This window comes from Phaethon aethereus (genome assembly GCF_964289735.1).
Source record: "Phaethon aethereus genome assembly, chromosome: 12".
Taxonomy (NCBI): Eukaryota; Metazoa; Chordata; class Aves; order Phaethontiformes; family Phaethontidae; genus Phaethon; species Phaethon aethereus.
The window spans coordinates 17,090,236-17,103,162 of NC_138588.1; the positions used below are offsets into that span (position 1 = coordinate 17,090,236).

The following is a 12,927-nucleotide window of genomic DNA, read 5'->3' on the forward strand; positions in this document are numbered from 1 at the left end:
AAATGAGAAATGATAATTTCCTGCAATACTCATCAAAACCGCCCTATTTGTGCTCTCAAGAAACTGGAGAAGTGATCTCAAGTTTCAAAACTATCTGGGTTGGAAACCACACCTCTGCAACCCCCTTTCCTCCCTAGCTTCATTCCCCCTTATCCATGAGCATTTCTGTTTGGGTTTCAGACAACAGTTTTGTCACTTTATCTTGTGCAAGGGTTCCTGGAAAATTTCTGGTTTTGAATCCAGAGTTGTTTGCCAGCAAAGTAATTAAATCCTTAAATTTTATTAAGGTGTCCCTGGGCTGCCTTTCCAAAATACTTACAGTCTGTAAGTAACGATGTGTGTTCATTCTTCACTTCTACTTATTAAAGTTACACATGCAGTTAATCTTTGGTACATGTTGTTTGTTGTCTGGGCAAGCATTCTTAAGAATGGACTGCTACTCATGCTCTCTGAAAGCAAAATAGGAAAAATAAGGTTTCTAGATCAGTGGAGCATGTGTGGTACTTGTCTGCGGTGTAGCTGTAGACTGGAACCACATCAGCAGTGAATGTACGCCTGCTTAAGTTTCACAGCTGTCTGATTATTTTTCCCATCTCCTCTGTACCAAATAAACCTGAAGAAAGTAGAACAATTCAGATTATCTGACATTTTGACATCCGGTGGCTACTTATAGTGAAGTATTTTATAAAATCAGCCTTGATCAGCTGCAGTGCATTTAAATATACAGTCCCATTCACAAAATTTCTGTCTGAGACGGGAAGTAGAATAGTTTTGCATAACATTTCTGTAATAAACTACTCTGCTGTCATGAACCAAGATTAAAACTTATGGATAATGTTTTCTTCAACAGTGGTCCCAGAGTTTGTCACTACACATAATCATACAGATGACAAAGATTCTCTAAAACCTGGTCCAAACCAAGGAGACAAGGGTTTCTTTTTATAAGGAATATCCCAAAATAATAACCAAAGAGACTACTCTTCAGCTCTAGTGATAAATTCTTTCAGTATTTTAAGGCTGAAAATAATCTTGCTTTGCCACTGCAACCTACTTTTATTTGTACACTTACCATTTGCTTAAAAACTGACGTGATATTCTGAACAGAAAAACCTTGCACTGTGTTAAACCTAGTACTTTGTTTTTTGAGGTGTTAAACAAGAGATAACAATGAGTTTAGAACAGCAGGAGTTTAAGACAGGCTGACTGGCAAAACAGGTTGTGTTTATTCCCATTCAGGGCATATCCAGCTTCTGGTGTGTACTTGAGGTGTATGCTTTAACCTGTTGATGAGAGGTAAAGTACAGATGTTTGGGATTTTGTCTTTGACTAACAGTTCCAATATGTGAGAGGCAATGAGTTATTGGAAGAGTCAGTTCACTGTATATTGAGCAATTATGTTCAGTGTTTCTAGAAGAGGCACCTGCAGGGGTACACAGCCTTTTAAAGAGGACGTAGATAGAGGAAGCAAGCTTTAACCACGTGGAAGTGGGAGGAAGATAAGAATCATTACTAGGCATCATCACTGCATTAATTTTTCCCTTAGGGACTTGATTCAGCAAGACACTGAAATTCTGTGTAATTTGAAGGACATGAATTTCCCACAGCTTGCTTTAAACCACTTTCTCGTTTCTTGAGGTAGAAACAGATACTCTCTTCTGTTGTGGTTTACATGGTGAATTCTGATTTTCTCTTCCTCTTTTTCCTTCGTTTCCGAATGCTGAAATCAGGTGGTAATTACAAATGAAGAACGTACGATATCAACTGAACTGCTTGACATCATTGATAATATATAGGCATATTTACAGCTAAGTATCCCAAGACTACCTCATAGGGCAGCAAAGCCATCTGATATCTCTGAAAGATCTTACATGAATTGTTCTCTTTCTGAGCCACACACACACCACAAAACCCACAGGAAGTTGTCTCTGTAGTGGCTGCGGTTCCGCAGTTTCCTTCTTCCCCGTCTTTAAGCGGTCAAAACATTTCTTAAAAAGTTAAGTCAACACAAAGTAGAGAATAGACCTTCCTGTTCTTGCAGCGTAATAGATACACACGTCTTCAGTTAGAAGGAAGGATTCACACATCTGATTGTCCTTCTGTGTCCTTTGAATCAATTTAGGGTTATGGTTTGACCTATACTGATGAAAAAGAAGTTTTATTTGTAGGTTTCCTACCCAGAATATATATAATAGTACTTTTTTTAGACATGTCCTGGTAGCAGTTATTCAAAGGGTGAGTACAGCACTTGCTTTGCTTCAGCTGTTGACTTCTAAGACAATTTTCTCTCTAAAGATGAGGAAGCCATCCTGTTTTCAGGACCTAAAAGAGCAGTATCAGGAATATAATTTAGAATTCCGATTCTTCCGCTAACAGATGGGACTTGGTATATATCTGTATCTAACTGAATGTACTCTCTCTATGTAGCGCATATATACACATAAACACTGCCATGTATGTATCTCTCGCTATATATTGATACGTGTATATATACACACAGACATTTGCTGTTTCCTTAAGGCCTTTTTAAAGGGAATACAGGAATTCACTGGAATCCCAGTAGTGTCAAAAAAATTGAACTTGCTCATTTCAGAGACCAATTTTGTAATACTTAATTAAGAGTGAAAAAAATAGTTACATAGTTTCAAGGTTTCTTCCACTTAATATAATTATTTTAGGTTGATTCAACCAACATCTGACCAACATTTGATTTAGCATTTTCAGTACTGTTGATGGTAGCATTGACTCTGAGCAATTTATTAACAAAGAGATGAAAAAGTTCTCCTGAAGGAAGAATTTGAAAGGAACATGGTCCTGCTATTGCTTTGTTTAAAAACAAGCAAAAACATTTGGTAAAATAATTGGTATCTACCAATAAGTATATGCATTTTACCAATGCTAACAGAATCAGATGGCGTTTCTAGCTCCTGTATTTGAGTAGAGATGGACATTTAAACAACTGTTGGAAAGAGAAGGGCAATAAGGAGGGAGGGAGGGAAGGAAGGAGAGAAGGAAAGGAAGGAACAAAGAAAAAAATGGAAAAAAAAGGAAAAAGAGATTGAGAGAGAAGAAAGAGAGGAAGGAAGGAAAAAAAGAAAAGGAAAGGAAGAAAGAAATGCATGAATGAATGTCTGTCTGTCTGTCTGTGGGCCAAAAGAATTATGTATGTCCTCTCCCAGACCAGTGAGAGATCATCTGTGATCATTTTTATATCCACTGCCAGATGTTTCAAACCCCTAGACAGAAGTCCTTCCTTGTTAAATAGTCTCCTTTCTTGTCAAACTCAGTGCATGGATTGATGGCATTTTCTTATCCAGTGTAAGATGATACAAAAATGGCATCTCCATCTTTGCTGGAACTTTCTTTGCTTAGTATTTTTCTTTCACGTTTTATTTGTTCCCCATCTTTCTCCCGAGACCCGAATAACTACTTTTCTTTCCCATGGTCCTTCTCCCTTGTTTTAGGGATCCATCTCCACCTTTCTGTGTTTGCATGCCTGCGGTCCTCTTTCATTCCCCTGCCGTATGCCTCATCTTGGTTTATGGTCTTTAATCTTTGTTCCCAGTCTATCTTCCTCCTCAACCTGCAGGCATTGCCCACCCTCCCCAGAACTTTTCTTATTCAAGGGTGGGCAGATGAAAGGGAGGGATTATTTCACCCTACTCTTTATCAGGTCACCCTCCCCTGAGTCTCTTTTTGTGCGTCTCCACACCTTGAAATCTTCCCCCTCCTTCCTGTAGTGATCTCAGCCTTTTCCTTCCTGCCGCCTCTGGTGTGTACTCGTAGACTCTGGCAGTGAAGCATGCGGGCATAAAGAATGTCACATTCCGCCTTCTGCGTGTGTAGATGGATTAAAAAAAACATATCTGAGGCTCAGTTATGCCTAGCGATTAACAGACAATCTGCAGTGGTGTGTCCATGGCAGGGGCCAGCAGAGGAGCTTTGGCAGAAGGCAGTGCTGCAACGCTGGAGAACTCCCTTGGGGACGAGCCCCTCCTGAGCTGAGCACAGCCGCTCTGCCTCTGCGGGAAAAGGGGAGCGGAGCCACAGTATTGGGGCACTCCGGGAGCAGTCAGGTGCCAGAGGGTCAGGGCTGGTGCTGACGAAAGCTGGAGGTTACTGGCGCTTGGAGCCTGTCCTGGTACGTACTAGGGAGAAGGCTGGCACCGCTTGCTCCGCGGGAGAAGGTCCCAGTGGGCTTACTCTACCCTGCAGTGCCGCATTCTCCGCGCCATGGCGGAGGAGTTGGCCCTTCCCCCCTGATTTCGGACTGCTTTCTTGGGAATTTGCTTCAGCTATTTCCTGGAATATGAATTTGTTTATTTTCAAAGGAGAACAAACGTAAAACTCATACAGTAGCTTTTTGTAGGGCGTTTCTTTGTAGAGGGGTGATTTGGAACATTGAATTATTGCCTTTTTTTAAGAACTTAAGTACTTCTGAAGATTGCATGGAGCATGAAAGCAGCTGGTAGCACATAAAAAGTACAACTGCAAGAAAGTTGTGGCCCTGATACCATGCCTTTTACTACGCCTCGTGAAATGTTTGCGAAGTGAGTGCAAAATACTCCGGGTTTGGTCTGGGATTTTTTCTCACCTACTCTCCATTCACTGGAAACTGATGTATCTGGTTAGTCATGGAACTGTTGCTCTAATATATAAAGAGTAAATGAGTCAACATCATAAACTACGGACCTTAGTGATGTGGCTAATACGCATCTTTTCACTGTGTGCCATCTTTTCACTGAGGTTCGAAGCACTTCAGTGGGTGATTCTTTTGAAAGTAGTTTGATTAACTTACGACTTGGTCCTACGCAACTCGGGGTACGCGCTCAGCTTTCTGTGGCACAAGCTGTCCCGCTGCGTAAAGCGAGAGTGTGCGTGCCTCACAGCACCGGCTCCATTTTCAGAAAGAGCCTCATCCTGCATGGGCTAGGCCCCCAGCTTCCAGAAGTAAGAGAACATCTTTGAAAAGCCTTTTCCTAAATGGAAAAAAAAATGCTTGCAGCGTTTCTCCTAGTGCTTAAATAAATACTTATTTTGTAAAAGACACTAAAAACCCTCTGCCTAAAATACTTGGAGAAGTTTATTTTTTAAAGCCAGCGGAGCAGGTCGTGGTGCTGTCGGAAATGCTAGGGCTATGCAGTCACCACCTTGCACCGAACCCAGCCTCCCAGGCTGTTTTCTTTTTGAGTCTTTATTGCTTTTATCTCAAGAACAAAATGTACAATTAGGAACTTGAAAACTCACGTCCCGCCCCTTCAAACAATAGGCAAACGCAAAGGCGGGCTTGGGCCCCCGCCGACCGACATCCCGGTTCGGCCGTCAGTGACGCGGGCGCGAGGGTTTATTCGCCCCGCGTGTCTGCGGGACCGGGGGCAGGCCCCCGCCCCGCTCCGCCGTCCGCGGCCGAGGCGCCCCGGCGCTCGCGAGGGAGCAACGGCGCGGGCGTCCGCGCGCCTCCCGCACAGGCCACCGCCCCTCGGCGCGTGTCTCTCCGCGCGGCAGCGGAGGCTCTCGTCCGCTCTGCGGCGCCGCTGGGTGCGGACCCCGGTGCCGGGCGGGTGCGGGCCGCGGCCCGCTGCTCTCCCCGCGTTTCAAACCGCCCCCCGCGCTCCCATAGGCTGCGGTGCGCCGGCAGCCGCCCGGCCCCCGCCACCGCGGCCCGCCGCCCCGACCATCGCGCGGGGGGTGGGGGAGCCCGGCACCGGGCGAGGCCTGCGGGTGCCCCTGCGTCGCGTGGCGGCAGGCGGGGCCGGGGGCTGCCGCTCCGCCGCCGCTGCTCCGCCGCCGTTCGGGGGGCCAGAAACGGGCGGCGGGCGGGGACGGCGGGGACGGCTCAGAGCGCTCCCCCCCCGCGGGCGGGATGGGCCGTGCCGGCAGTCAGACATGTCAGTGGCTGCGCGGGGGGAAAGGCACGCGGCGGCCGGGCGGCGCGGCCGCTGAGGGGACGGGCGGGCAGAGGGCAGCGGGGCCGCTCCCGCCCCTCCGCGCCCCGGCGGCGGCGCCCCGGGCGGGCTCGGCGGGCCGCGGCAGCGGGGTGCCAGGCGCCGCTGGCCGCAAGCGAGAGACCGGACTTTTATCAAACTTGAGCCTCCGCTCCCCTTCCTCTTTCTCCCTGCCTCCTCCCCCGTCCCCGCCCCTTCCCCGCCGCCCTCCTCTTCCTCCTCCCTCCGCGCCCTGGGATGTTTATTCGGGCAGCTGCGTGAGGCGCGGGCGGCGGTGGGGAGTTTCTCTCCCCCGGCCTGAGTAGTTGCAGGCGCGCACACACACACACACTCGTTCTACTCCGGGGGAGAGAAAGAAACAAAATGTCTGCCAGGGCCGCGGCGGCTTCCACTAAGGTAAGGCTCGGCCCCGGGGCGGTAGCGCTCCCTCCCAGCTCTAATCCCCGCTGTCCCCCCCCCCTCCCCCCCGGCGCAGTTCTGGCAGCGCCGCCTTGCAGCCGCTTACCGCGCCGGGGAGCTTGTGCCCCGCCGAGACTGTGCTCCGGCGGCCGCGGCTTCCCTCATCCGCCCCCGGGGCGCGGGCAGGCGGGGTGCCGCTCGGTCTGAGAGGGTGGGCGAGGCGGGCCGGAGCCTCCCCGGCCGTCCTCCCTGGGCGCCCGGGAAGCCTCGCGGCCGCGCCGAGCGAGCACGCAGGTGGCCCGCAGCCCCCGGGGCCGCTGCCCCTTCGGCCGCCTCCCGCGGCGCTCCCCGCCCGCCAGCCTACCTGTTGGACGCGCGGCGGCGCCTGGCTGGCGGGCGGGGAGTGGCGCGGGCGCGGGGCCTCAGCGGCGGGAGGGGGCCGCGCCGACCCCGGGCGCGCTCCCACGGGCCGGGCTCCGCGCCCCGAGAAAAGCACCCGGTGCCGGCTGGAGCGCGCTCCCATTCGGGCGCGCGCTGGGGCAGGCCGTGCCCTTTTGTTCCAGGCTGGAGAGTCGGGTAGCAATTAGGGAAGGTTTAACCGGGAGAGTCCAGTACTGCAGGATTTTTGTGTAGCGGCTGAATCAGCCGGGGATGATTGTTGCTGACATAGGGTAAACAGATCTGGGGCGGCAGTAATCCTTCGGCAACTTGTGCCGGGCCTCCACCTGATCCGTAGGTGTCGGCGGTGCAGGTGCACGTTGCGGGGTGTGTACTCTGACCTCCCCTAGCACTGCCGCGGCGGTGAGTCACGCTGAACGTCCCCGAGGGGAGGAGGTGGAGTTAGGAACGCTCAACAGGTTATTTCTTCTTGGAGTGAAATTAAAGGTTTGCTTTCAGACTAGTTTGAATTTACATTTGGAGCTCATTTTTAGCTGTGGCTCACGAGTAGCTGCTGTGTCTTCAGCGTGACAAGTTCCCATCGTGTGTTAGCTGGCGTTGGTGGAGCTCGGCTTAGTGGTGGTTGTTCTCGAGTGAAACTATGCGGTTTCGGTCTGATGTCACTTACTGGTATGCGCTCACTCAGAACTGATGTTCTGCAGGCTGAAGCAAAATACACACCTCTTGCATTGCTACTGAAAAACGTTTGACTACTTGAAATACTAAGTTACTGGTAAACTTGTTGTAAGATATTGTTAGCTGTGGTGACTTTATCAACTCCGAGGTCTTAATTTTACTTTTAAGGTGTATTCAAGGCAACTTCAGCTTAGAGTGTTATTTTTTTTTTAAATAAACTTAAATGCCAGTGTTGCTCCATTGAGTTGCATGCCCCTTCCTAAGTACGCTTTCAGAGATCTTATATTACGTTTTAACATGTATGTGCACACGTTTCAACAACAAATGCATACAATTGGAGAAGTAATTTATTTTGGGTAATATTTCAAACTGGTGACAGCATACATTTGTCCCCTCACAAGAACATTTATATTAACAAAAACAGGACTTGAAGATAAATATTGTCTTTGCTCCTAAAAATAATGGTGTTGTGTTAGAGTTCTGCCACATGAGGAATTATGAGGAATTGCGTCAGCTTAAATTTTGCAGATTTTTCTCTTGTATAAAATTGGAGTGCAAGGTTCCCGCTTCCAGTTCAAAGTACTCTTTTAACATACAGTTATTTTGTGAGGCTGTGGAAAAATACTACTTTCCATGCATGTGCATGTATATTGCTAAAAAAAATTTTTTTTTTTTTTTTAAAAACAGAAGTATTGGCTATTTTGACTGTAGGCTGGTGTACAGACTGGTGTAAAATTGGAAGTTGTATCTTACCATAGCAATTATTTGAAGCTTCTTCCAGATCATGGTCATACTAAACTGGCCCTTTGAGCATGTGCACATGTATACAATGCCAGCCAAGCTAATTATACTGAAACCTATGTTAACTTAAGAATGTTGCAAAATATAGTCTCCCTCGGTTTAACTCTTCACTGGTATACTTTCAGACTTTAAAAAATCGTGTATTTGAAATAGCATATCTCTTCCTCAGGAAAAAAGTAAGTTTTGTAAGTCTTGTAAGTTTTTTTCAGCGTAAATTCTTACAGTCTGTAATAGCCTTTTATCAAAGTTACTTCTTACCTTTTCAATCTTTATCACAGAAATGTCCTTAGAGACCAGAATCTTACGCATACAGTTCATATGAATTTCCTTGTCAAAACAAATGCTTCCAATAGATGGGTAGCATTATTTCTACTTCAGCCATTAGTTCCTGGGCTACTGTTCATATAGTTTTAATAGTTGTAGATGGGGGGATTATAAATATTTTAGAAATACTGGACTATAGGAAGACTTCTGCATTCAGGTTTCAGGTCCTGTTTCCTTCAGTCACCCCTTTGGACATGGTGTCTGTTTTCTCATTTTTGGGGTTATAACGTGTTAAAAAAAAATCAATGTGACTGGTTTTCTCTTAATAGTTACTTAATGTACTTTTTAGCTTTGTGGGCCTTGTGTCGATATCTACATTTATCTTGGCACACTTGACTGGAAGAGAATGAAAAAATTTTTTTGACTAGCTGAATGATTCTTACTTGTATATGTGGGGATCTTGGCTAGTGTGATTGTTGATAATGGGGCATAACACAATCAGTCTTTACGGTACCTTCCACTGCCCTTCAGTTTTGGTTACTTAACTTTTTCCCTGCTATGCTGTAAAAGAACATGTTTTTATTAAGGCTTGAAATGCTTGCTGTGGCCATTAGTAGTATACAATAGCAAACGGTGAGAGAAATGAAATCTTGCTTGCAGTTTAATCTGGTGGTGGCTGTGATTGCAAAATGTGGGGGCTTAATCTCTTCTGATGTCTTTTTGAACAATACTAATGGATGCTGTGGGAATGACTGTGTCAGGGTATTAGTGATGAGATGTAAAGCTTTCCACCTTTAAGCTGAGGGCTCAAATACCATCCACAACGGTTAAAAACAAAGCATAATGCTTTTAAGTAGTAAATGTGGGCACTGAACTTACTGAATCGTAAGTCTTTTTGAATGCTGAACTCGATCTTCAGACTTCCTTCTAGTTTTAAATATGTGCATAAAGAATATTTCCCAGTCTCTTTCACCCAAGTCCTGTAATTAGCTGGATTTTGTGTGTTCTAACGGTTTTTCTAGCTCCAAGCACATCTCTATTATCTACCACTTCAATCAGAAGTTGAGAACTTGATCACGTTAACAGTTCGAGACTTGCTGATTGCAAGGACTCCTTGGTTTCCTCTGCTAGAGGGAATGACCTATAGTTTTCATAAATGTGGGTTAGAGTTCTACCCCAAATCCTACTTGGGGACACCAATGTATTTGTTTCTTGTAGAGTATATATGTGCAAGCTTCTGAAGTGTTTTTTAATGTGCTGTAATCTATGAGATAGCCAAGTTTGGAGCAGTATTCTGTTTTTGCTATTTAAGACTATATGAACACTACAATGTTAGATAAATTCTCAGGTTGTTGATGAATTTCTTTGACTATAACAACAAAGAAGTAAATAGGTATAAAATGCATATGGGAATGTAACACCAAGTAAGCTGAGGATTTGGTTTAACGTTAGAACCTACCTTCTCCTTGAGAAAAAAAAGGTCCTGTAAAATGATTGCATTTAATTTTGATAGTGCTCCCGTAACTTGTATTAGGACCTTATAAAATACTTCAATGCTTTGTTTTCAAAGAAGAAATTATCAATATAACTTACATTTTGGGTTTGGATTTTCTTAAATTCTTTGACTGTTACAGTTGTGACTGTAGGCAACTTCAGATACCACATGGTAGTTTAGGTGTATTTCTCAGTGTGAATTTTGTTGTTCTGGGAGAAGGGCTGTGAGCTCCATGCACTGTAGGTGATTACGAAGTATATTCTGGAGTTTGCTTCTGGTTCAGCATGCAGCACAGAGATCACTGTGATGTAAACAGAGCTTGAAATCTGACTGTGCCTGGGAGCTGGTTCCACCTTTATAGAGTGGAAAAATCAGTAAGACCTTATCAGTGACCAGCTAGCTAATCTTTGTTTCAAAGAAAACATCCAGAAGTGGGTTGTTGTATGTCACAGGCATGTTATGGTGCACATTATACTACTATTTATGTAGCATGAGAATAGATAGTGGGCTTCTGTCTATGCAAAAAAAGCTCAAAATGTGGTATTTTGAATTGGTGCTTGAAGTCAAGAGTGGTCATTAAGGTTGAGTATATGTCCTCGTTGACACTACAACATACCATTGTGGTCAAAACTTTCTGGTGAGGACCTAATGAGGATACTTGATCACAAGTCTTCAGCGTAAGGTGCTGAGCTGAAAACAGAGCTGTAACTAGTGAACCGTTCAAACTGTGAATTGTGCTAAATACTTTGGGTTTATTACTTGAAATGCTATAGAAAAGTATTGTTTATCTGAGATCAAAGCACTTATGGAGAAAATTTGATAAAAAGTCAATGAAGTTCTGACCAAGGACCCAGCTGTTCACACATTTTGTTACAGGCCATACCAGTAAGCTTGCAGGATGAAAGAGATCCTCTGCTCTGTTCTGTTCTCCTATCCTCTATAACTAAAGGAAGGGTGATGTCTTGTGTGTTTTGGGGTTAAGTTCATAGCATGTCTGAAGTTATGTAATATCTGTACAGCCAGCTACCCTCTGGTTAAGAAAGACATCAGTCATTTATATCCCCCTAATTTTTCCTGGTTATCGTAGTATAAATACAACAAAAATGAATATCAAACTAGGCTCAGTGTTTTCTCAGGCAAGTATACTGCTAATGACTTCTTCACTGAATGTACTGATTAAGCAAACAGCCATAGGCAAGTCTTAAAATGAATTCCGTGATTCTGTGCAGTGTAGTTATGCTGAGTCCAAAAAGTCCTGAAATGAAAACATTGTCTTGTCTTATAATTATGCTATTTTAGGGACAGATTATTCAAATATGCGCTCTACACTCATGAACAGTAGGGGTGCCCTTGTTTCAAGGGCCTGTGACGCGCTTCAGTGAAGGATCTGAGAAGATGCGGGAATGTGTTCATCTGAATGCTGTAGGGTCTGGTGTGGGTCCCTTGCATCTTGCAGAGTAACAAGTGCCACTGAGGCCACAGGTGTGGTGACTTGTCTGGAGGGTTATCTGTGGGATTTTCCTGCTGTGGTGTACCCTTAAATAACTCCTTAAGCCACAAGCCCTGTGGGCAGTTTGAGCTACGGAGGTGGGCTACTGCAGGGTTGGAGAACTGCCCCAGTGTGCGCAGGACTGGGCATTTTGCTCATGTTTGGTATTCCTAACTGTAGGATCTTCAGTAGCTCTTTAGAGTTGTTTCCTGCCTTTGCACATCAGGATTTAGGTAGACACTTGGGAAAACTAAATATTTTGTTAGGTGCTAAAAATTTAAGTATTGACTTTATGTTAAAATAGTGTTTATTTTCTCAAGGGTATTTGGTAATCTCTAATAGGATTCTTGTTTCCTAATCCATTATAAACAGATGTTCTACCCTTTGGTGATGTGGGGGAGGGCAGCCTAAATTCAGTAAGATGATAGTGGTAGGGAGTGTTTCGTTGGGGAGGCTCATCTTAGGAGAAGTGGGCAAGACTACTATGACCCTTTTTGGCCTGCGTAACGCATGGTAAGGTGTTTTGTTAGTTTTCCATAGCAGAGGAAGCAATAACAGCACTTGGTACTGCTCCCATAGTCTTTTCTCCTCCCCAACTGCACATACATGAAGTACTGATATGCTAAAAATAGAAATTGAGCAAAAGTAGGCAGTTTCTTTGATTTGTCATTCCAAGCCTTTTCCCAGTAAGTACTGCACTGAAGAGCAGTCTTCCATCTTCCTCACCACTGCCTTTTACATTTGAGTTCTTTCCTGGGAACTCAGTTACAAAGTATTCACCCTACCCCTCCTAAACCAGGTGGTAATTAGTTTTCAACTCATGATCCTTATGGGACTGTGTAGGCTGTTCCTTGCCCAGTTTGAATGGGATCCAGTAACAGTGTCTTCCCCTCTGCCCCACTGGGTCAGCAATCGTTTTAACAGATGGTCCCCATTTATGTATCCAGCTTTAAATTTTTCTTGTAAATATTAAATGGCCCTGTTTCAGCTATATACACTCTAGGCTGGTGACTGTTTCTTATGATGTATCCAGACAGGAATTAGCGAAGAGATGGTGTCTTTTAGACTTGTTAATACACTTCGGAGCATATGTATGGTCAAGCTTTTGGACATAGCTCTTTAAGAAGAGTTGGTGTGGCTGAAAGAACGTCCGTTCCCCTTTCCTACAAACCTTGCTGATTATCTTTCTTTTGACCACAGCTGCTACAACAGTGTCACTGTTGCTACAGCATTAATGACGTGGTTATATTCATTAGAAGTTGGATAATACAAAAATTATAAAGTAGTAAATTGTGTCTGAAGAGACACTGCTCAATTTTTTTAAAAGTAGGTTAATTAAAAGGAAATAACCTGAAATTGTGACTAGAAGCAGTAACATAATGAAGCGGGACAGGTTGTGAAATTTGAACAATTATGTCAGTTTTTGTATTACTTAAATTATGAGCAATGGTGACACGAGTTTG

General features: G+C 45.0%; 1 protein-coding gene across 3 annotated transcripts in view; it reads left to right on the forward strand.

Moving 5' to 3' along the window:
- TJP1 (tight junction protein 1) overlaps window positions 1-12,927 on the forward strand; it is a gene marked incomplete at its 5' end in the record, with an annotated part of 163,460 nt that overhangs the window by 83,812 nt on the left and 66,721 nt on the right. Inside the window, one exon of one of the 3 annotated variants that reach the window (XM_082005312.1) lies at window positions 6,306-6,338. The exons of the other annotated variants lie outside the window; for them this stretch is intronic. Within the exon in view, the coding sequence (XP_081861438.1) occupies window positions 6,306-6,338 (33 nt within the window). Of the gene's footprint in view, window positions 1-6,305; window positions 6,339-12,927 lie in introns of those variants that run through there. 3 annotated transcript variants of the gene reach the window in all.